Source organism: Rana temporaria, chromosome 13 (genome assembly GCF_905171775.1).
Source record: "Rana temporaria chromosome 13, aRanTem1.1, whole genome shotgun sequence".
In the NCBI taxonomy this organism is placed as follows: domain Eukaryota; kingdom Metazoa; phylum Chordata; class Amphibia; order Anura; family Ranidae; genus Rana; species Rana temporaria.
In genome coordinates this window covers 57533806-57559996 of record NC_053501.1, presented here as the reverse complement: position 1 = coordinate 57559996, position 26191 = coordinate 57533806, and the positions used below count along the sequence as shown (strand labels likewise).

The 26191-nt window shown below is 44.6% G+C and overlaps 1 protein-coding gene across 2 annotated transcripts in view; it reads right to left on the bottom strand.

Moving 5' to 3' along the window:
- Positions 1-26191, bottom strand: part of RASGRP1 (RAS guanyl releasing protein 1) — a 92797-nt gene that overhangs the window by 40702 nt on the left and 25904 nt on the right. For both annotated transcript variants that reach the window (XM_040332844.1, XM_040332845.1), the window contains exon 2: positions 18094-18275. In XM_040332844.1, coding sequence (XP_040188778.1) covers positions 18094-18275 — 182 coding nt within the window. The remainder of the gene's footprint in view (positions 1-18093; positions 18276-26191) is intronic.

Sequence of the window (26191 nt, the reverse complement as noted above, 5' to 3'; positions counted from 1 at the left end):
CCAAAATACATTCTGCTTCTCGTCCCGAGTATGGCGATACCACATGTGTGAGACTTTTACACAGCCTGGCCACATAGAGAGGTCCAAAATTGAAGTAGTACCTTCATGCATTCTAGGAGCATAAAGTACACCTATCATTTCATTCCTTCCCATCACAGTTTTGAAGGTCCTGGAGCACAAGGACAGTGGCATTACCCACAAAATTACCCCCTTTTGGAAAGCAAACACCCCAAAGTATATTCTATGTGGCATGGGCTGCAGATAGGTACTCGGGTACTCTGATGGGCTGAAGACAGGTACTCGGGTAATCAGATGTGCTGCATATAGGTACTCAGATGGGCTGGAGACAGGTACTCGGGTACTCAGATGGGCTGGAGACAGGTATTCTATTTCACTGGGGGGCAATCAGTGTGATTGGTTTGCACTGTAAGCGGTAACGAGCTGTTACCGCAATCTCCTCCTCACACACCATAGAACCCAGTAACAGCTCGTTACTGCAGTTTGTTGACATTCTGTGACCGGTTGTGATTGGAAACAGCCAGTCACGTGGTAAAGAGCCAATTTCTTCGACTCTCTACTGCGATCAGGGATGGGCTGTGTCAGGGTGACAAGCCTCGTCCCAGTTTGCCGCTCTGTGCCCCCCTAGGGGCATGCATGAGCCTGGTGTGGGAGGACAGTGCACGTGATCGGCTGTGATTGGACACAGCCAGTCACGTGGAAAAGAGCCAAATTTTATTGGCTCTTTACACAGATCTGGCGATGGGCTGTGTCCGAGGAACAAGCCTCATCTCCCATAGCCTAGGGGTCCGCAGTAGTGGCTAGCAGCAGAAGACGTCATATGACTCCCACCCAGGATGGCAGAGGACATCATATGATGCCCGCCCAGGATGGCAGAGTGTTCCTGCACACGTCATATGACAATAGCCTTGTATGGAAGTGGCTAAGAATCATGCTTACCTAGGTGGATGCAGCATTGGTCCAAGCAATTTGAACCAAGCGATCAAACACCGCTGATCGCTCAGTGATTGCTGTCTCTGAGGGATTGTATAATTTTTTTTTTGGTTTGAACTATATGGACTTGTGTCTTTTTTTAACCTGACTAACTATTTAACTATACGTAACTATGCAACTATGTCTGTTCTGCCCCTCCTGGAGCTCTGAGCTGTGGAGGGGATGGGAGCACCTGGCCCAGGCTCTTAGTGGCTTGCTGAGATGCTGAACCAGGTGCCGATTCTGGGTGAATCCTGACCATATGGTTGTGATTATTTCCCAGCCTGGGCTCACTCTGTGTCTTCAACCCGCTGTCAGCTGAAAATGGGTCAAAGCAGTGCAGAACGAACTGTACTCCTGTGATTCACAGAAGTACAGCCAAACAAGCTTCTCCTGTATTTCACCTTTAATGGGCAACCTCTATAATACCTGCCTGATCTTTAAAAAGAAGAAGTGGAAGGAGGCGATACCTGCACACGTGCAACAGCTCTGAGCTCCTGCGCTGATAGCCAAATGCCTAAATCTGGTCATACGTGGATCTCCATTTGGATGGTTCTTTCTATCGACTTGACTACCACCAGCCTGTTGGAAGATTTTCTCTCAATCAGCGATGCCGGCTATAGCCAAAGGCGCTGATGAAAATTAATTCTTACGGCCGGGAAGTCTACCCACTGTCACAATACAACAGCTCACCAGGTGGGATTCCCCCATCCGCATTAAATGTGTGGATGGGGAAAATTGAGTAATTTTCTTTCGTTCAACCAGCTGGTCATATGAAATAATGTACTCATGTATGGCCAGCCTAAGGGTCCATTCACACCATATTCTTTGACATGCAATGGGTAGCCATGCCCAATGCAGTCCCAACACATAGACAAGGCAATTTGCCTTATGTCTTATTGTTTCAGCTCACACCAATGCACTGTATTAACGTATGCTGAAAAACAAAAGACGTGTTTTTACACAGCGCATAGACAAGTTCCAACAAACTAAAATGCAAAAAGATGAATGAAATTTTATTTTGTGACATTTCAGCAAGGTATATAAAAAGACAACGCATTTAACATTCTAACATTGCATCGCACTACCCCTCCACAGTGCTCACTCACAGATTCACATTATACATAATACGCACCTGATGGTGTGAATGATCCAACCTACTCTCCTGTACAATGTATTTTGGGGTTCCCTGAAATCTCTAACTTTTGTTTAAGGGTTCCTCTATCATAAAAAGATTCAAAATGTTTGCTCGAAGCAGTATCCACTTCTTTGGGAGTTACTAGACTGAAAGCTGATGAACAGGCCTGAATATGGGAATGTCCTAGTGCACGAAACAGAAGAACTGGTTTATCCAGACAACACCATTCCCAAGTGCATTAAAAGTCCATTGGTATGCTAGAAACGAATAGATGTTAGATGTATTGATGTTTCAAGTCTTTTCATGAAGACAACCAACTTTGTGTTACTAATGCAAGTGGAGGGCACAGAGCAGGGCCCCTGGTCAGATTAATCTCAGCACACAGCTACTATTACATATCATTTATCCGTCATACAAATGTGTTTTTCTAACTCCGTGTTTCACCTCATTCACAGATACAGCACATAAAATCTGGGATCAGACGTCATTGTATTCAGTGCCCTGATTGCAAATACTAGTCACTTTAACCTCAAAATGTGATCTAGCATCTACAAAGCAGTGGCAAGAAAGCCTTTACAAATCGCTAAATCAGATGACCCAAATAGAGGATTAAACTGTCTGGAGAAAGTAGTTGCAGAGTGAGGACCTTACTGCACAGTCATGTGATGCATGTCACCCAAACCGGACATTTTCAACCAGGCTGTGTGTCAATGTCATGTCTATGGTAGCAATAGATGTCCAAATATCTGGAACAAGCAACACAGTAAATTGGTTCTTAGCATGCTCTTCATGTATAATTGGGTTGGGTTTAGTTGCTTATTTTTATGATCTTTCCTGTTTGTGTTGGTTTTCTTTACATGCTGTCTTTACTCCAACAACTCTAAATTGGTCAGTTGACCTCTGACCACCTTGGGCCTAGTGTGAGAGTGTGTTTGGATGATTGAGAAGGACAATGGACTGCACATGCCTCTGAAAGGATGTGACAGAGGAAGGCTCTGTCACTGTAAGAATATAGGAAAGTGTGACACAGGATTCGTATTTAGGGTTAATGCGAGGTTCAGAACTATCATTTCTGAGTGGAGAAAGCGGTCTTTCTCCAGATTCTGTAGTTCTAAATTAGAACATTCAATTCAACACTATACTACACCACAGTAGTACGACTTTCATCCTACTTTGCTCTGTGCCATCGGTCCTACATTGGTCCAACATCCATCCGACTTTCATGAACAGGATACTACTTTGATCCGGCTTTGTGACAGTCTGAATTGTTCTTTGACCAATCAAAACAATCCCAGAGTGAGACAAATACCTTTACTGCTGCTGTAATGCTGTCGGATGTCAAAAGTCGAATGGTAAGGACAAGGATCCTACTTTGATCCGACTTCAATGATATTCAGTGGGCTAAAAGTAGGATCAAAGTCGGACCAAAGTAGTACAGGGAGCATTTTCAAAGTCAGACCGACTTGTGTCGGACCAGTTAAGACGGCTCTCAATGGGAATCATTGATTTTCACACGTCATGTGACATGAGCTCCCAATGTCGAAGCGTTTGTCGGACCAGTGTGAACCCGGCCTCAGTCTAGGTTTTGTTAGATGCCTGCCACCTGGCTGACTACACAGGTGTGCAGGGTCATTATATACTCAGGTCTGAGAATTGCTCAAAGCTCCCATTTTGGAGACAACTTCCAGTTTGGAGACTGCTCCCAGTGTGGGAGATTAAAGGTCTCACCAACGTTTAGTGGGCCCCAGACAGAAGCCACGAGACAGAGGTCTCTTAGAGGGGTCAGAGGGCCCAGCCAGGAGACAGCAGTTCTCAGTTCCAGGAGTCAGGTCAGCTCCTATTGGGGAGATCAGAAAAAAAACCCAATCCTTAGGCCAGAGGTTGGTCGTGGAGCAGGGTGCTGCGACTGAAGGCTAGAAAGTCAAGTATTCCAGGAAAGCTGGATGACACAGTCTAAAGCAGGGTTTCTCAACTCCAGTCCTCAAGGCGCCCCAACAGGTCATGTTTTCAGGCTTTGCATTATTTTGCACAGGTGATTTGATCAGTTTCACTGCCTTGTAATTACCACAGCTGTTTCATCTGAGGGAAATCCCGAAAACATGACCTGTTGGGGCGCCTTGAGGACTGGAGTTGAGAAACACTGGTCTAAAGAACTGGTAAGAAGAGCAAGCAGTGCAGCCAACAAGTGAGCCAGGTGGCTTGGTATTTTAGTTTATGAATGATTATGTGGAAGAAACCCTGCGTGGGCAACTGATGTACAAGTGAACTTTTCATTTATTCAATAAAAGAGGGCTGCCTTGCCCTAAAATATACAGTTTGGACTGGGGTGCAACTCATTGTAAATGCACCTGCTGCTTGCGTTTAATCACCCCAATCTCACAAGGGATTGGTGTGAATAGTACTATATCTTCCATTAGAAGCTTTGTATTATGGCATTATCCTAATTATCCTAATGCATAAAATGCATTCAGATAAAATACTTCTGCCTTTAGAGTCACTTTAAAGTAGAACTATAAGCAATTTTTTATTTTGGATAGAGTAAAGGGGGGTAATAACCCCTTCCAGATTTGTTTTTTCACCATCCGTGTCCCATTGCAGAGATTTCCCTTCCTGTCTCATAGCCAAACAGGAAGTGAGAGGAAATCCCTGCAAAATTGAGGGAATTCCTTGGGGACCTCCAGGTCATCAAAATTAGTGTCCCCATTGGAATATTTCCCCTTTCCTACTTTTCTGGGGAAAACCCATAGACAGACACATCACTAGTAAGCCACACACCCGCTCCCTCCTCACAGGAGCGTGATTGACATAACAAGAGCCTATAACTTCTGCTGCCCTCAGTGTCTCCTGTGAGACCAGGAAGAGAGAAGAGCAGTGCTGCAGCCGGGACAGTTCTGGATTGATGAGAGAAGACTGGTAAGTGTTTAGGGATGGTTGGGAGAGGAAACAGTAGGTGGGTTGTTTTTATTAAAGTGTTTATTAACCCATAAAAAAATATATATTTCCTGGCCCTTAAAGCAGATTAAACAGCACAGTGCTTGTGCTGTGTAATCTGTCCCACTCTAAAACTGTAAAAAACCTCCCTGATCCTGCTACTTCCTGTATCTCCCTCTCTGCTCTGACCACGAAATCAGGTCTGCTGAGCCCTGACCACCATGGTCAGTGTACGTCCCTTCGTCATCTGTAGCCTTACTCTCTGCTCTCCTCTCTCCCCCTCACCCCTCCTCCTGGCTGTCAGCTATGTGTCTGTGTCTCTTTCTCAGCCCCTCTATTATAGCCTGATATAGCACACTGTAGTTATCTTTTATAAAAACGAGCATTATAAATACCGATTTAGCGCGATCTTCAGGTCGGTCACGTGACACTCACCCGGTTACTGCAGAAGGAGCTGAGCGGCCATGTGATCTCCCAGGCTGACGTCAGTGGGAGATCTTAGCCCCTCCTGCAGAAGCCATCCATCAGAGGTATACAGCGGCTGCTGGTCATGTGACCGGCCTAAAGATCGTTCTAAATAGGTATTTACAAGCTTTGTTTTCATAAAAGACTAATGCAGTGTGCTATGCCAGGCTCTAATAAAGGGTCTGGCAGTGTTTGTTATATATGGGTTAACAAACACTTTAACCTCAATGCAGGAAATACTTTGACATTAGAATCACTTTAAGGATGGCATTATCGCTAATACACAGATGAAAGAGACATTTTTAAACCATTCTCTGTCTTTTGGTCTTTGACTATCACAACTTACAGGATGTATAGTGTTGCTTAGAGACAGACTTCCTTGCATTTGTTTCCTGTCCAGACTCAAAGTATGCCACCCCACAAAAAGATAAACTCTGTCACACTCACTCACATAAATCACTGTTGCAGCATGACTGAGCGATCACTGCAATAGTGATGATAAAGAATAATCAAAACAAAAGGATTCGCCCCGGGACTTTAAATGAAGTGGGCAACGTTTCCGCCAGTAAAGATAATAGTAATTGTATAGTATATAATTTATTCAAGTAAAATTGTTTACATGCGTAAAGTAAAATTGTTACATACATAGATAACACCAACAATTGCCAGTACCTAGGATGAAAAAGTATATGGGCCAGATTCAGAAACCACTTACGCTGGCATATCTACAGATACGCAGCGTAAGTGTAGAGATGCGCCGTCGTATCTATGCGCCTTATTCACAATACTAGATATGCCTGAAATATGGCTTCTTCCGACCGACGTAAGTCTTAGTACGCGGTCGTATCTTGGGTGCATATTTACGCTGGCCGCAAGGGGCGCTTCCGGCGATTTACGCGTCGAATATGCAAATGACCTAGATACGCCGATTCACGAACGTACTTGCACCCGTCGTATTAAGCTACGCCGTTTACGTAAGGCTTACATCCGGCGTAAGTTTACCCCTCATAAAGCATGTTAAGGTATGGACGTCGGAACAGCCGTCGATTATTACGTCGTTTACGCAAGTCGTACGTGAATGGGGCTGAGCGTAGGTTACGTTCACGTCACAGGCATTGAGCCGGCGTATGTTAGGGAGTAAATTTTAAGTGATACTGAGCATGCGCGCGCATGCGTCGTTCGTTCGGCGCTTCATTTACATGGGGTCACGATTCATTTAAATACATCACGTCCACCTTCCACCTACTTTGAATTAGGCGGGCTTACCCTGGCTTGTCGGCGAGTGCTTTGTGAATTGTGATCTTCCCTCTCTATGTTACGTCGGCGTAGCGCATATCAGATGCGCTACGCCGCACTAAAGATACGCCGATGTATCTGAATCTGGCCCTATAGGTTTGGCAATCTGGCTGCCAGATTGCCAAACATATATACTTTTTCATCCTAGGTACAGTGTTACACACCCCTAAAGAGCGAGCTGGATCTTGCGAAACTAGGCTAGTCGGTTAGTACGATGCCCGTGTACTCTGTCCACTATTATACTTGTGTACTAATATTTATTGTTTATGTATCGTTTCAACTGGCAATTGTTGGTGTTATCTATGTATGTAACAATTTTACTTTACGCATGTAAACAATTTTACCTGAATAAATGATATACTATACAATTACTGTTATCTTTACTGGTGGAAACGTTACCCACTTCATTTAAAGTCCCGGGGCGAATCCTTTTGCTTTGACTATATGTAACAGGGATGGAAGTGTGTTACTGGGGACACCAGACCTTTGCTCTTTTTTCGTATAAAGAAAAATCATTACCCAGTATGGCTGCAATGTTTTACCTTCTCCTGTCCACATGTCAGCTTAAAGTGACTCCGTCACCAAAATACACCCTGCACAAGAACAGGAATATTACTCATCCCATCTCCGTGTCTTAAATCTACAGAACTACACCAGCTTAAAGCATAACTACACTGTATTTGAGCACCCCAAACCAAAAGTGCCATTTCATTCATTTTTAATATTCAAAGCCAACTCGCCTATCCATCCATGCCTCCATGCTTTATTTGCTGAAAAATCACTTTGAACCCCCCCCCCCCCTAGCATTTCTGGCCATGACTATCCTGAGTAAGGGAGCAATTAATTACTGGAATCCATATGCGCTTAGCTCAAGCATACAGGTAAGAGGGTGTGCTTAGCTGAATAAACCCCTCCTCCCCTACTGAAGACTACTGGGATGTATGACATCATTTGCCTAGGTATGGCAACCAGGACGTTACATAGTTAGTCAGGTTGAAAAAAGACACAAGTCCATCCAGTTCAACCATAAAAAAATTAATAATATCATACAGTCCCATATACCCAATCCCATACCCACAGTTGATCCAGAGGAAGGTGAAAAAAACCAGCAGAGCATGATCCAATTTGCTACAGCAGGGGAAAAATTCCTTCCTGATCCCCCGAGAGACAATCAGATTTTCCCTGGATCAACTTTACCTATAAATGTTAGTACCCAGTTATATTCTGTACATTTAGGAAATAATACGGCCCTTTCTTAAAGCAATCTACTGAGCTGGCCAGAACCACCTCTGCAGGGAGTCTGTTCCACATTTTCACAGCTCTTACTGTGAAGAAACCTTTCCGTATTTGGAAGTAACTAAAGAAAGGTCAAAACAGTTTGAATTGGAAAATTTCCTATCTATTTACCAATGCTATCAGCATAAGGATTTAAAATAGTCAATGTTGATTAAGAGAGTGAAGTTCTACTTTAAGAATCTTCATCTTCTGACACACTTTGGATAGTGTCTGTGGCTGGTTCCCCTCTGCATGCTGTGCTACCAACTATGTCATCCAGGTCTTTTTTTCTCAGAGAATAGGTGCAGGAACTCCCTCCTTCGGAGTCACCTCTTGTGTCCAACCCCTACCCACCTCCAGGCACCATTCATTGGTTCCACCCCCTCCCCACCTCCAAGCACCATTCCCTTTCTCCACCCCCTACCTACTCCGAGCACCATTCCTTAGTTCCACTCCCTACACACCTCTGAGCACCGTTCCTTGGTTCCACCTGCTACCCACCTCCAAGCACTATTCCTTGGTTCTACCCCCTACCCACCTCCGAGCACTATTCCTTCGTTCCACCCCCTACCAACCTCCGAGCACTATTCCTTGGTTACAACCCCTACCAACCTCAGAGCACCATTCCCTTTCTCCACCCCCTACCCACCTCCGAGCACCATTCCTTGGTTCCAACCCCTACCCACCTCAGAGCACCATTCCCTTTCTCCACCCCCTACCCACCTCCAAGCATCATTCCTTGGTTCCACTCCCTACCCACCTCTGAGCACCATTCCTTGGTTCCACTCCCTACCCACCTCCGAGCACCATTCCTTGGTTCCACTCCCTACCCACCTCCAAGCACCATTCCTTGGTTCCACTCCCTACCCACCTCCGAGCACCATTCCTTGGTTCCACTCCCTACCCACCTCCGAGCACCATTCCTTGGTTCCACTCCCTACCCACCTCCAAGCACCATTACATACATTCAGAGCTGGAGGTGCCAGAACTGCGTTCCCCCGTGTTCCTGCTGAAAAAAAGCCCTGATGTCATCACTGCGTATGCAGGTAGATCCACAGCATCTATCAGGGTTCCAAAAATTCAACACTCAAGAACAGATCTGGAACGTTATGCCCAGCATTGAAGAGGAGGGCCTACATGACTGAGTTTGCAGTCAAGGCTGTTGCTAGGCAGTTTTATAGGTCCAAATGATTGGACGGTAAAAAGGTGTGGCAGGGTGGGGCATAGGGGTTTAGTAATCAGTGGGAGTTTACTGTACATCAGTCTGAGTGGTTCAGCTTAGGAGAAACTTTCCCTCACTCCCTCCCCTATTTGTTACTATTGTCTGTTGTGCATTTTACGTGTTTCTTTCCAGTTGCTCCCTTCAAGGGGCAGTTGTGCTCCTGGGGTCGCAATTTTTTGCATGTGGGATATCGGTGTCGTAGCTGGGAGCAGGGGTTCCAGGCTTTTGAAGGTTGGCATGGTCAAATTGTCTGTGGAGAATTATGGGATGGGTCCATCTTTGGTATGGGTACCTTCCCGTAGATAGGACGTCACTATGGTGATATTAGTACTGGGGCTGTATCGGGTGGTAATGTGGTAACTAATTGTCCCTGAGTCAGTGTAATTGTGACCGGGGGCCGTGGTAAGGGACTTGATGTTTGATACAGCCGATTCAATAGACCACGCTGGTCTCCAAATACCTGGATTTAAGATAGTCAGTATTATGCAGTCAGTGAAAAAAAAGTTAATCTTTCAGGAAATTAAAAAAATACATTTGTTCTTATTGAAATGGCGGCTACGGCCGTTTAAAAAAGGCGGTCGTGTTTTATTTACATAAAGTGGGTAAGACGTAAATTATGTTTTGGTCTTGTCAGCCTGTAAGGCCTTGTACACACGGTCGGACGGTCCGATGAAAACGGTCTCTAAACTATCTCTAAGGCTAGAGAAAAAGTTAATTTTAGGGTGAACCCCCGCTTTAAGCAATTTGCACACACAAAAAAGTATTTTTCCTACAATGATCCCAAACACTCATCTACGGCCACTGTTGTATTTCTGAAGAATAACAGAGTAAAAGTGAATCAGTGGCCAAGTATGTCTCATGATCTGAACCCAATCGAACACCTATGGGGAAATCCAGAGAGACAAGTTGCTCCATGCAGCATCCCGGCTCTAAAAAAAAAAAAAAGGAGGTTGTTCTTGAAGAATGGAAAAACATAGATGTTGCAATATGTTGCCAACTTGTTCATTCCATGACTAGAAGACTCTGTGATATCCTTACAAATCATGGAGGCCATACAAAATACTAGATGTAGTCGTTTTTGTTGTGGGGTGTGTTCATCTTTGCATCAACTAATTTGAGTAAAACTGGAGATTTTGTAATCCAAGTTATAATATTAACCTTACTTTCATGCAAGAAGCTAAACAAATGTTCTATAAAACTCAGTTTTGTCAACATTTTGAAAATTGTTCTGGTGTTCATTTATGCTAAGCACTTCGTTTATAAAAACAACCCATTAAAGGGGTTGTAAAGGTAATTTTTGTTCTCCCTAAATAGCTTCCTTTACCTTAGTGCAGTCCTCCTTCCCTTACCTCATCCATTTGCTTTTAAATGTCCTTATTTCTTCTGAAAAATTCTCACTTCCTGTTCTTCTGTCTGTAACTCCACACAGTAATGCAAGGCTTTCTTCCTGGTGTGGAGAAAGCCTCTTGAGGGGGCGAGCAGGAGTGTCAGGACACTCTCTACTTTGCAGATAGAGAAAGGAGCTGTGTGTTAGTGGGCGTCCTGACACTCCTGCTCGCCCTCTCCCCCCTCAAGAGGCTTTCTCCACACCAGGGAGAAAGCATTGCATTACTGTGTGGAGTTACAGACAGAAGAACAGGAAGTGAGGATTTCTCAGAAGAAATAAGGACATTTAAAAGCAAAATGGAAGGATGAGGTAAGTGAAGGAGGACTGCACTAAGGTAAAGGAAGCTATTTAGGGGATTTTTTTTTTACCTTTACAACCCCTTTAAGTTATTAATAGAAATGAAAGTCAAAACATTTGTGTGCGCGTGTGTGTATATATATATAATTTTTTCCCCCCCTTTATTTATAAGTGAAAACATAACCTCTGTTCTCAGCTGCATAAGGAGCTCAGAGAGCTAGGGAAGGGGAAATGGCAGTACACTGGTCTTCCCAGGAAATAGCTGTGCAGGCTAGGTGGGGGTGCGATGACATGTCAGCACAAGTCTAATCATTGGAAAAGAGCAGGCCGAGCTCCCAGCACAGCCAGAAAACTGACCACACTGTGCTCTCATGCCTATTGTGGTCAGCTTTTAATAGGAAAGCAGGGGTGACTGGCAGGAACACCAAGGATTTAATCAAAATGAAAAAAGAGAGGACAGGATACTATTTCATACAAGCACATGGTACAGCAGGCAAGTATCAGGAATATGACATTTTGGGGTAACAAATTCTAAAGAAGTGACAACTGTTTTTTTGTTTTGTTTTTTGGATAAAGGTTTTACATTTATGAATAAAAGCTGACCATTATAAGCACCCCTGTAAGTGGTAAATGGTTTGTCTCAACCCCATAACTGTAACTTTTGCTGGACAGCTTTGTCTGTAAAAGGAAGTTGCAAAAAAAAAAAAAAAAACATCTAAAAATTGCAATATAAAAATGTTTTGTTTTGGGGTTTAATACCAGTTTAAATATGTATTTTTTTAGCTGTCAGTCATTGGAGAGATGCCTTTCATTTCCCGTGTGTCCACATGAGCAGGAAATCTCACTAACAGGGCCAAATCCAGCAATCAGAATCGGTTAGGGGTTAATCCTTCTGCACTCCAATACCCAATAATACTTCTATGTCCAAAAATAATAATTAGAAAAAACATTGCTACCGATAAGCGGTTAGTATTGCTCCTCTTTATTACGGAACACTAATAAAGTCCACAAAGCTTTCTTTTTCTAAAATGTCAATTTTGCGGTTTGTCAGACCGATTAATTTTTACAGAGAAATGGTTAACCACTTCAAACAAAGGGCAACAAAGTATCCTGATGTAATCCTTTATTGACTTGACCCAGCTGGAGTTTCTCACATCAAACACTGTTCTGATTGGTGTTGTATGGCGGTGACATTTTGGCTTGGAGCTGAAGCAGTGCTCAGTTAATGCATGCCCTCAGAATTCTTTTCTCTCTGTGGGGCCCCTACCTGGCTTCTGTATGCAGTCATTTGTAAATACACGGACTCATGGTCAATATATTATTATTTTGGATCTACCAAGAAACCTGAAAGAGGGGAGACTGTGTCCCAATGTTGGGGGCATAGGTGTGCGCAGCCTATCACATTAGGGTGTGCACCGCAGAGCTCCAACACATATGCGTTTGACATTACCGGTCTCTTCCGCGCTCTCCATCCTGAAACAATGGGGGGAAAGGGGGAGCACATGGGGGACCCGGGCAACAGAGGGCAGAGGAACAGGGAAAGAAGGGGTGGCATATATTAGTACCAATCCCCTATATAAAACTCCTGTGGCAGTTGAATATTGACAAAAGAGAGAGGGGGAGATGCCTACTTTCAGCTGCTGCAGGAGGAAAATACTCGGTTCCACTAAATTCCACCCCGCCACCTCTAGTGTCCAGGTTCTGGGGTCGGCAATTAAGGATTGCGGTTTACCCAGCACCTGCCCACCATTGACAGGTTGCCAACCCCAGGATTAGGGTGTGCCCAGGCACACCTGGCACACCCCTTGCGCACGCCTATCGTTGGGGGTATTGTCTGCTCCGCTGGGGCTGTGTGTAGAGACCGGAGACTGAGATCCACAAAAAAAGGCCAAGAACCTGATGAAACGGCTCCTTTCACTGCTGCCAAATGGCAAAACAAGCAGAAATCCACACACAGAAACAAACCTGCAGAGCAAACACACAGGAACCCAACTCATTGGTGGATCGGCATTGGAAGAGATTTTTTTCTCAGATTGGGCAAATACGAACACCTATTTATGGAGCTTTTCTTCTGAGGCAGGGCAGACAGAATGAAAGCTCTAATTTTAAAGTATCACCAAATCAACATCATAAAAAAACATCAATAAATGGTGTATTACATGCTGTTCATACTCAGTCACTATGAGATCCGTTTTCTGTATTCTTCAAAAAACCTGGTTGATCCTGCTGTTTTTTATCCCCCCCTTCTGTCCATGTCCCCACTGCAGTTGGGGATTTTGCAGAGCAGTGTTGGCAACTCTTCACATGCTCAGTTTTCAGTAAGTTTCTATGCTGAGCAATTCTTCTCTATCCCATGTGACTATAGAGTCACACATGTGGGCGTATACACAGTGGTAAATGACAGCCCACTCCCTCCCTAGTCTTCCATGCCCACTAAACCAGCTAAACACAATGAGGACTGGATATTACATGTCAATTGATAGAGGCTTCACCTCCCTTCTATTCTAAGACACAGGCTGGAGGGGCATGGCACAGCCTGTGAGTGGCAGAAATCCACCCATACCATGGTATTGCCAAAAATAATAAAGATTTAATTACAAATATATATTTGTATGACAATTTAAAACCGCTTATTAACCACTTACAGGGCACTTACACACCTTCCTGCCCAGACCAATTTTCAGCTTCAGTGCTGTTGCACTTTGAATGACAATTGCGCGGTCATGCTACACTGTACCCAAACTAAATTTGTATCATTGTGTTCCCACAAATAGAGCTTTCTTTTGGTGGTATTTGATCACCTCTGGGATTTTTATTTTTTGCAAATTTGGAAAAACAAATGCTTTTTTTTTTGTTTCCGTTACAAAACTTTGTAAATAAGTACGTTTTCTCCTGCACTGATGGGGCTGCACTGACGGGCACTGATAAGGCGGCACTGATGAGGTGGAATTGATGGGCACGAGGATTATTTACCCTTGTGTTCAGCGGAGAGGGGGGGCAGCCAATCTTCTTCTCTCCTCTCCACTGAACACACACACGAGAAAGCCAGAAACTGGCGAGAAAGGTTTCCCCTGGCTGCCGGCTGTGATTGAAACTCCGCCCCTCCAGCCCTCTGCTCCTCCTACTCTCCGCTCCTCCAGCCCTCTGCACTGCTGCTCCTCCTATTCTCCCCCGAATGCCAATAATCCTTCTACTGGCCACGGGTGGTCACTGAAGTAAGGAGGGCTCTGTTGCTGGGGGACACTCAGGGAGGGCTCTGTTGCTGGGGGACACAGATCTGTAAAGGAGGGCTCCGCTGCGGAGACACCAGATGTAAAGGAGGGCTCCGCTGCGAGGAAACCAGAAGTAAAGGAGGGGCTCCGCTGCCTGGGACACAGATCTGTAAGGAGGGGCTCTGCTTCTGGGGGCACCTGATGTAAGGACAGACTCTGCTGGGGGCAGCTGATGGCATCTGGTGGCAGGCGACATGACAAGTGACACACTCAGGAGTCCCACGGATTCTGCATTATGGTGAGTTGAATGATTTCATTCTATATTACAATGTAATAATAAAAATAATGCGCTTCAATCATCCGGACACCATAACAGCCATGGTGCCGGGATGATTGAAGCGCTAACACCAGGTGTTTGGAGTATCTTTATCTGTTTATTGTTAAACTTTCTGGAATACACATATTTCTATTGTGGTGTAGGATCTGGGCCTGCTGTCCCTCTATTCCTCTTTCCTTCCTTCCCTCTCTCTTTCTTTTGTTCTCTCCCCTTCTTTCTTTCCTTCCTTCTTTCTCTCCCCCTTTCTTTCTCCATTCATCTCAGACTCTAACCACACCCAATTTGAGCCACGCCCATTTAAGCCGCGCCCACTATTTAATGTAAATCACACCCATTCTTTGCGCGCTACATTTTTCTTTTTAGTAGGCCACACCTACAAATGCATGCCCCTGTCCCCTAATCATAATAAGACTCCACCTACAGCCAAAAAAGTGGCCCTACATTTTTTTTTTACAATATTGCCAACTATGCAGCAGAAGACTTGTCCATCCATGCTGTGGAGCCGGCAACTCCAGGCTGAACAAATAAAATGTATATGTGTATGGTCAGCTAGAGTGTCTGAGGGAATGCGGTAAGTTCCTGCAGCGAGGGCACTGTTTAAGACAGGGGTCTCCAAACTTTTCAAACAAAGGGCCAGCTTATTGTCCTTCACACTTTAGGTAGGCCGGATTGTGGCCAGCGGGGGCAGAAGATGTCCCAGGCCTGGCATCAGTGAGAATAAATATGGCCTCAGGGTTGGTGGTCAATAGGAGGAGGAGTAGTGCCCCTATTAGTAGGAGGAATAGTATCCCATCATTGGTATCGGTGGAAGAAATAGTGCCTAATATCAGTGGGAGGAATAGTGCCCCAAGGGCCAGATAAAGGCTAACAAAGGGCCACATCTGGCCCTCGGGGAGCAGTTTGGAGAATATATATATATTTTTTTTTAAATGGACAAAAACGGAAAATGCCTATAAATGGAAATGCGGCTAAACGCCGGTACTGCGTTTGGCATCTGAAACATGGAAATCTCCGGCATCTGAACTAATTTTTTTGCTTTCAAAGAAACGCTGTTAAAAGCACACGTACATGCTCACATAAGATAATACTGAATGTGTTCAGGGGCAGTTGAAAAAAGCATCCAACTGCCTCTGAACGTCCGTTTAACAGCAGCAGTGTACATGGGGTCTTAAGGCGGCCATACACGGTTCGAATTTCGAAAGAATTTTCTTTTGAAAATCGTATCAAAGAATTTCGCACATTTAGTGGGCTGCAGCAACATTTTCGTGCGGCAAACAAATTTGAGGAATCCGACATGTTGGAAATTTTTTGAAAAACAAACGATTTTCTGTTCATGGATGGGAGAATCGTACGAGAAATGTAATAGAAAAAAAAATACGGGACCGTCAGTGCTGATTAGACTGAAGTGGACTGGAGGAACTGCTAGGCTTAGAGAGAGACTGTCACTGTGACTCAGGAGAGGACATGTCAGGGAGGTCTCATCATCATCTGTGCTGCTGTACATGGCTGTCGATGTGAGAGTCAATTTTATGTGTGTGTGCCGCCCATTCTAATTTCTTGCCCCCTGAGTCCTGACCCTGAGCTACTTACTGTATCGGAAAAAAAAAAAAATGTTTTGCCTTATTATCTACCTTAAATCATATTGCTAATTGCATATTGTATTTGTTCATAGCCTACATACTCTAATTTGCACTTAAAGGGGTTGTAAAGATAAACGTTTTTTGCACCTTAATGCATTCTATGCATCAAGGTGAAAAAACATCTGTCAATTATAGGCCCCCCCGAACCCCCCCCTTTACCTGACCCCTCGAAAGTCCTGCGCTGTGAACGCGCAAGCTTCTCGGCCCTGTCATTGGTTGATTGAAAGCTGCGCAGCCATTGGCTCGCGCTTCTGTCAATCACATCCAATGACGCGGCACGCCCGAGGGCGGGGCCGAGTGATACGGCTATGGCCGTCGGCTGTATCACGGGAGCGTGCCCGCAAAGACTTAACACCATGCTCGCTCGCATTAAGGTGTTGAGTCCTTGCGGGGGGGAGCCGAGACAGCTGCCGAGGGACCCCAGAAGACCAGGTTCGGGGACACTCTGTGCAAAACGAGTTGCACAGTGGAGGTGTGTATAACAGGTTTGTTATTTAAAAATAATAACTTTAGTAATCCTTTAAAACTGTAATTGTGTAACATTTGGAAATGCCAGTAAAAACTTGGCTGTGCCGGTAAATTTTGGGTGTTGTGTCAGTAAATTCCAATCTGGTAGGTTGGCAACACTGGTGTGGAGGAAGTAGAGGTACACTACTGATATCAGGAAGGGGCATTATCTGTACTCCATGAATCCCATTACATCCTCCATGGAAATCTCTCCAGCCAGACATAACTCTTATCACTTGGGATAATGTACACACCATGTTATCTGGGTTTTATTCAGGCTTCAGGACTGTTTCAAGTCAACATTCATTAATCAACAAGGAGTAAAAAAAACATGGCTATAGCCTATGAATGGCCAGCTCAGTAAATAGAAAATACTAGCAATGCTATCAAGAGTTCCATGTCACCCAATATCCAAGGACACAATTTTTTTTTTCTGGTTTAATAAATAAGACATTCTTGTGAAATTGCACTGACAAGCACCCCACGCCAATTAAGGCATCATAAATGGAAAACATTCTTGTTTGATCCATGCAAATACTCATATCAGAAGACAAAATAATTTCCATCAGAGAAAGGTAGGGTTGAAAAAATGTCACGGGATTTCCTAATTATCTCTGGCCTTGTTCTGCATGGAAATGTTTCTTATAAATAACACGGAACTTCCAAAATGTATATCAGAATGCAGACTAATAAAGCCATTACCTTGTTAATATGTCATGATTGTAGGCAAAACATTTTCCAACAATCGCTCCTCACAGCTGTAATTATAAAGTAGGCACAATGGAAAAGCCAGCTGCTGGCTAAGGCATTTGATCTAGTGCCGTTTATGGTAACCCACTGCTGGATTTTACCCCCATCCGTTTGACTGTCACATGTATATTTAGAAATGAACAATCAATGTCTTTACAGAGTTCAGGAAGAGAAAACAAAAGAAATTGTGAGGGACATAATACAACCCAAATAGAATACAAAGAGCCAAAAATAAATGTGTACGGCTCCGACTAAAAACAGGGAGTAATGATCTTGTATTGTATAATAGTCATGAGAGCGCTAAACAAATTACCGGGTCGATTAAAAAAAAAAAAAAAAAAAAAAAAAATTAGGAGGAAGTGGAGTTTCTATTTACTGCAACAGTTTGCAAGATTCCAATTGCCATTTGCTAGCAAAGGTTGTGATTTATTCAAATTGTATTTAACATCTACTACTTTTGCAACAAATTTTATGAGACTATTACGACACGCACATCATTCTGTTTTATTTGGAACCCGCTTAATTAAAAATAGGATCATCATGCGGAAGATAATTGGTTATGGTCTTTTACTTTTCTGTCGCTTGCGAAATATTTAGCAAAAAATAAATAAAAAAAAGGAGATGACAGAAGATCATGATAACTTACCAAAAGTTTGAATACACATCTGTATGAGTTCATCCAAGCTGGCTCCTTTGATAAGCTGTCCTAAAGGCATCATCATCCGTATGGGATTCACTTGGGGAAGCTTGGAATGGGACGTGCAGTGAATGATTTGCTTTAACTCCAGGGCCAGTCTGGGGATTGTCGTACAGCCATGAGCTGGTCTACTGTGGAAATAAAGGAAGAGGGTAAATGAACATCGCAGTCACGATGAGAAAAGCCTTTCTGGACAATGTATTTGAAATGTCAGGATCTGTGATGGAGAAAGAAAGTCACCTCCCCTTCATTCCTCCCCCTTTCACATCAAACAAAAAGCAGCAGGTCTATTTTCCTTCATAGGAAACAGGACACATGGTTTTCTCACAATTCCCGAAATCCTCACGTCTTGTCCAACTTCAAGGGGCCTGGGCTTCTCCGTCACAAGTATTCGGACTTCCTTTACATACAAATGCAGAACTTCCACATTGTCTTGTACATGGTACAATGTGCAAAATGGTACAATGGCTGATGACATACGAGTGGATATTTTTATCTCATCATTGAGTACCAAAAAGCCAACTTGCAGCTTCAGCCATTTATTTCCAAGGAAAATGGTAAAATGCTGCTTAAAGGTTGTAGAGATTTTTTATTTACCGTATATACTCGAGGATAAGCCGACCCGAATATAAGCCGAGGCACCTAATTTTATCACAAAAAAATGGGAAAACGTATTGACTCGAGTATAAGCATAGGGTGTCCATCTGCATGCCTCACTGTGTCCATGTGCATGCCTCACTGTGCTCATGCCTCACCGTGCCCATGCCTCACTGTGCCCATGCCTCACCATGCCCATGCCTCACTGTGCCTCACCGTGTCCATGCCTCACTGTGCCCATGCCTCACCGTGCCCATGCCTCACCGTGCCCATGCCTCACCGTGCCCATGCCTCACCGTGCCCATGCCTCACCGTGCCCATGCCTCACTGTGCCCATGCCTCACTGTGCCCATGACTAGACTTACGTTTAACATAGGAGTATATAGAAGGGGTGCCCGGGTTTGAAAAATTGGTGCTCCCCGGCCGTGGGTCCCCCAGACAGCAAACATTGCACACTTGTACTGGGACTACATGTGTGCCAAGTGTTGGGTCCAGGGAACCTACGGCCGGCTGGTACCATGTCCCCAAATTTACCAGAGAAATTACGGTTTAACATTGGAGTCTATGGAAGAGGTGCCCAACTTTGAAAAATCGGTGCTCCCCGGCCGTAGGTCCCCCGCACAATAAACTTTGCACACTTGTAGAGGAAGAGTGGGGCTATATGTGTGCCAAGTTTGGACGATACCGGGTCGCCAAAGTCCGGGAGATCAGGCGCAAAAAGGTGACTCGAGTATAAGTCATGGGGGGGGCATTTTCAGCATCAAAAAATTTGCTGAAAAACTCAGGTTATACTCGAGTATATACGATGAGTCATATTGATGCTTAAAATGTCTAGCCAACAGGACACAGGTCGCAAGAACCCATTTGTGGGCATTGGATTTTGCATACATTTTTAAACTCCAGATATAAAATTATTAATGCAGTATTTTTCATTAAAAACTTTTTTTGAATATAATTAGTGTAAATATCTGAATTTGTTTTGCTCTCCTCCTGCAGCCCCATACAGCACACAGTGAGAATTGAAGAAAGGGCCGCACACCACTGTACTGTGGATTAAAATCCTTTTTTTTTTGGACATCCCAAAACTACAAGAACCAGCATTCTGTCCAAATAAAAAAGGATTTTGATCTACAGTGGTGTGCGGCCATTTCTTCTATTCCCAACGTTTATAAAGACCAGTGCAAGGATCAAGTATGAGCTTCCTCATTGATCATTTAGAAGGACGATTGTGCACTCTTGGAAAAGCTGTGCTGCAATGGCAGGTTGAGAATCTAGTTGTGCGGTCTGGCAAGAGTGCCTGGATCACACAGTCCCAAAACCTTTGGGAACTCCAGTTCCCATATACAGTTATGTACACTATATTGTCAAAAATATTGGTACGCCTGCCTTTACATGCACATGAATTTTAGTGGCATCCCAGTCTTAGTCCGTAGGGTTCAGTATTGGGTTGGCCCACCCTTTGCAGGTATAACAGCTTTAAAGCGTTTGTAAAGGAACATGTTATACTAACCTCTACTGTGCAGTTCGTTTTGCACAGCGTGGCCCCGATCCACGTCTTCTGGGGTCCCTCAGCGGGACCTCTGGTCCTCCCCGCAATTACTCACCACAGTCATGCGAGAGCTCGCATGGTGGTCAGTAATTGCGGGCGCGCTCTTGTGATACGGCGAGCGGCCATAGCCGCTCGCTGTATCACTTGGCGCGCCGCGTCACTGGATGTGATTGACAGCAGCGCCAGCCAATGGCTGCGCTGCTCTCAATCCATCCGCTCTAGCCAATCAGCGGCCAGGCTGAGCGGCGAAGAGGATCTCGGGACCACACGGGACTTTCGACGGGTCAGGTAAGTAAAACGGGGGGCGGCAACACCAGATGTTTTTTCACCTTAATGCATAGATTGCACTGATGTTGTACGAGAAGGCCTGTCTCGCAGTCTCTGCTGTAATCCATCCCAAAGGTGTTCTATCAGGTTGAGACGCTTTCCCCGACTTGTTCATTCCCCGACTTAGTTGGGGTAGGCGGTACACTTTGGTGGGGGTGGGTCAGCCATGCCATGTGACCTTTGACCTCTGGGAACCCGCCTTGTGACCCTTGACCATGTCTTTATGGACCTTACTTTGTGCACTGGTGCGCAGTCATGTTGGAACAGGAAGGGGCCATCCCGAAACTATTCATGAAATTGTCCAAAATGTCTTGGGTATGCTGACGCCTTAGGTGTTCCCTTCACTGGAACTATGGGGCCAAGCTCCACCCCTGAAAAACAACCCCACACACCATAATCTTCCCTCCACCAAATGATTTGGACCAGTGCACAAAGCAGAGCCCTGACCTCAAGAACACCTTTGGGATGAATTAGAGCGGAGACTGAGAGCCAGGCCTTCTCGCCACATCAGTGCCTGACCTCACAAATGCACTTCTGTAAGAATATTCAAACATTCCCATAGACACACACCTAAACCTTGTGGGCAGCCTTCCCAGAAGAGGTAAAGCTGGTATAGCTGCAATGGGTGGGCCAACTCAATATTAAACCCTACGGACTAAGACTGGGATGCCATTAAAGTTCATGTACGTGTAAAGACAGGTGTCCCAATACTTTTCACAATATAGTGTATTTCAACTTTGATTTTAGCTGTTTTTACATAGTTCAGCTTCATGTGCCATGTACATCTGGCACTTACAGAGTATAGTTCACCATTCAGATACCAACTGCTCATCTGTACCAGTCAACAACCAGATGCATTTTGAAGATCTAGTGCTCTAAACTTTCATTAAACGATTACAGAAAAAATCTTGAATCATTACCCTAAACAGTTAGACCAACATATACTGTAGTCAGATCGTCAATTCTTTCTTTTATTGCATCTTCTAATTGATTTTAAGCTTAAAATTAAAAAAATTAAAAAAGTAAAAGTCCACGGTAAGGCTGGAAACACACATTTGCAATGTTTGTGTGATGTATTTTTCATAGGAAGCAAAGAGATGGCATCAAACAGCAGGCCAAGGCACTTTGTAACATGTTGAAACACATGTTGATACATTGTTGCACATCATGATTCTTGTCGACCCACATCAATATATGTGAATGCAAAAATAACCTTTGGGAAATAGTTTCCATATATTGGCCCGGATTCAGAAAAGAGATACGATGGCGTATCTCCTGATACGCCGTCGTATCTCTGAGTCCGGCCGTCGTATCTATGCGCCTGATTCATAGAATCAGGTTACGCATAGATATCCCTAAGATCCGACAGGTGTAAGTGACTTACACAGTCGGATCTTAGGCTGCAATTCCAGGCCGGCCGCTAGGTGGCGCTTCCGTATTATTACGCAAGGAATATGCAAATGAGGAGTTACGCCGATTCAGAAACGAACGACCGCCCGGTGCTTTTTTTTTACGTCGTTTGCGTTCGGCTTTTTCCGGCGTATAGTTACCCCTGCTATATGAGGCGTAGCTAATGTTAAGTATGGCCGTCGTTCCCGCGCTGAGTTTTGAAATTTTACATCATTTGCGTAAGTCGTTCGCGAATACGGACGTAATTTACGCTCACGTCGAAAGAATGACGAATTGCCAACGTCATTTGGAGCATGCGCACTGGGATTCAGTCGCGGTCGGCGCGGGGACGCGCTTGATTTAAATGTTACACGCCCCCTACCCGCGGAATTTGAATTCCGCCAGGGGATTTACGCTACGCCGGCTCAACTTTACAGGCAAGTGCTTTGTGAATAAAGCACTTGCCTGAAAAACTTGCGCCGGCGTAACGTAAATAAGATACGTTACGCCAGCAGAAAGATCCACGGATCTTTCTGAATCTGGCCCATAGTGTGTATTTAAACTTTGTTTTTAGCAATTTTTTGGGGGGGTTTTGTTCCCATTAACCAGTCCTGGCCTATAGACAAATGACAGCCGGGCGGGACCGCTCCAGTTCTAGGATGTCCTCCCCGGAAAGCAGCTTGCATGGTTCATGCTGCGGCGCAATCTGTCACCCACTGTGTCCAGCCGATGACAAATCACTGTACTGGACAGTTGCCGGTACCATGTGACCGCTTTGACCAATCACAGCAGATCACATGACAATTGTACACAATGGATGGCTTCCATTCATGCCATTCATTGTGTACTATTGTGCTGCTCGCTGTAATTGGTCACAGTGATCACATGATACAGACAGGGCCAATTACAGCCAATCTGTACCATGTGATTAGCTGTGGCAATCACAGCTAAATCACATCAATACACACCGAATGAATCGATTTCATTCAGAAAAACAGGTTGCTTATAACTGTAAATATCACATACAGTGAAAATACACATCAGTAAATGAAAATGCATTAGGTAAAAAAAAGGCAATGAAAATGCAAAGGTTTGAATGAACAAATATAGCAACAAATATAATACTGAGATCCCAAACAAAATATTTCCCATTTGCTATCCATGCTCTACCTGTGTAGCCAGAATTTTTCTACATTGTTTAGGATTATTAGAAGGCCGCCAATCGTATGTCTAAAACATAACGGGACCCATTTCTACTGTCTGTCTTTCCTCCCCAACTCTCTTTTGAAAGTTTTTTTGTTATCTGAGCAAAAAAAATTCAAAATTCACCTGAGAACTCTAAACACGCAGATGATCCAGAGAGGTTCACCCTAATTGTCACTTTCACGTCAATAATTTCACATCAGACAGAAAAAAATAGCAGCCTTTCAGGCCGGGTTCACACATACGAAGACTGGATGCCGATTTCGTCACAACCAATTCGTATGACAGAAGACTGTCTTTGGTTCTGATTCAGGTGCGAATCTAGGCAAAAATTCGGAAACGATTTGCACCTGAAACGGTGGACAGGGACGCTCCGGACCCTCTGCTGTGAGCTGCTGCCACAGCATATATGAACGGAGCCTCAAACTGGTTCAATTTTGTAACTTGAGCTTCAGGCTGTGTCTAGGCTGAGAGATGCAGTCTATGAGAATGTGGTCATCAGGCTGCTGCAGGCTGGAGTAGGCATTTTCTCAGTCTTTCCCTCCCTCCTGCCAGAATTTATACTGCAATATTAGAATATTGTAGCAATGTACAAAGTTAGAGATGATATTTGAGAGAAATGTATACTGTGACAGGAGTCACTTTGGGTAGGGGGTTTGTGCAACTCAGCTTACCTGGAAGAGCTCTGGAAACTTTGGGCCAGATACACATACATTTGCGGCGGCGCAATGTATGTCATTTACGTTACACCGCCGCAAGTTTTCAGCGCAAGTGCTTGATTCACAAAGCACTTGCCTGTAAACTTGCGGCGGCGTAGTGTAAAGCCGTCCGGCGCAAGCCCGCCTAATTCAAATGGGGAGTGTATCATTTAAATTAGGCGGGTTCTCGCGCCGAACGTACTGCGCATGCTCCGTTTTGAAATTTCCTGCCGTGCTTTGCGCGAAATGACGTTGCACCGACGTAATTTTTTGAACACAGACAAAATTCTCACCGCTCCAGGTGAGCCCCGTAGACAATCAAGGGCTGTTGAACCACCAGGGTGCTGGCAATGCTAATGATAGCAAAAATAAAAAGGACGAAAACTGGACAGCCGCACTCCAAAATTTCTTAAAAAGAGATGTCTTTTCTTTTTCAACTGTGCATACAGTCACTGCAAACCAACAACATACAGTATGGCCAACGCGTTTCGCACTGGCAGTCAGTGCTTAGTCATGGCTCAGGAGTGACGGGGAGGTTCTATGACATCACACCACTATGACATCACTTTACCACTATGACATCCCACCACTATGACATCACTATACCACTATGACATCAAACCACTATGACATCACTATACAACTATGACATCACACCACTATGACATCACTATACCACTATGACATCACACCACTATGACATCACTATACCACTATGACATCACCGCTTCTTCAGATACAAAATATATTATACAGGAGTGACGGAGAGGTTCTATGACATCAAACCACTATGACATCACTATATCACTATGACATCGCACCACTATGACATCACTATACCACTATGACATCACACCACTATGACATCACTATACCACTATGACATCACACCACTATGACATCACTATATCACTATGACATCACACCACTATGACATCACTATACCACTATGACATCACTATATCACTATGACATCACTATATCACTATGACATCACTATATCACTATGACATCACTATACCACTATGACATCACTATACCATCACACCACTATGACATCAAACCACTATGACATCCCTATACCACTATGACATCACTATACCACTATGACATCACTATACCATCACTATACCACTATGACATCACTATACCACTATGACATCCCACCACTATGTCACTGTACAGCCACACTGGAATGTTGTGAGATATATATATATATATATATATATATATATATATATATATATATATATATATATATATATATATATATATATATATATATATATATATATTGTCTCATTTTGTTGTGCACTCTTTGCTGTGATCGTTTGGGGTGTGGTTGTATTCCATTGTTTGTGTCTGTCTGCCTTGGAAGAAACTTATATTATGGGATGGATGTCCATGTAGAGGGAGGGGGGACTCCTCCAGCAGCCCCCCTCCGCCTTCTGATGAGACTGTTTACTGATGAGAAGTTTGAATACACCTGACCTGTGTGTCTATTGTCATTGGACAGTTTAAAGCGGAGCTCCACCCTAAAGTGGAACTCCCGCTGATCGGAACCCTCCCCCCCTCCGGTGTCACATTTGACACCTTTCAGGGGGAGGGGGTGCAGATACCTGTCTAAAGACAGGTATTTGCACCCACTTTCAGCCACACAGTCTTGGGCAGACTGCGGGCATGACGTCACCTCCTGTCCCCCCCTTGTGTTCTGGGAACACTCGGCTCCCAGTACACAGCGGGAGCCAATCTGCAGGCGTAGCACGACTCGCGCATGCGCCGTAGGGAACCGGGCAGTGAAGCCGGAGAGCTTCACTTCCTGGTTCCCTCATCGAGGATGGCGGGGGGGCAGCAGAGTGACGAGCGATCGCTCGTCCTCTGCTGTGGACGGCGCTGGACTCCAGGACAGGTAAGTGTCCTAATATTAAAAGTCAGCAGCTGCAGTATTTGTAGACATATTAGCAGACATCTGCTTTAACTTGCCCTGAATCCAAGGGTGGAGGGAGTGTCTGAGTCATTTATCTGTTGTAACATGTGCTGGAATAGAGGCAGTTTGATGTTGTTAGTCACCCTACACTGTGTTATGGCTGGTGAGGTGACTGGGTGAGCTAAAGGGTCTTGGATAGTGCTGGTTCTGGACAGAGGAAGCATTGGCGGTGGACATAGTCCTGTTGAGGACAAGGGTTCGTCCAGGGGCGGACTGACCATTGAGTCACTCGGGCACTGCCCGAGGGCCCCATGCCACTAGGGGGCCCCATCCGGGTTGCCAGGCTCAGTAAAACCA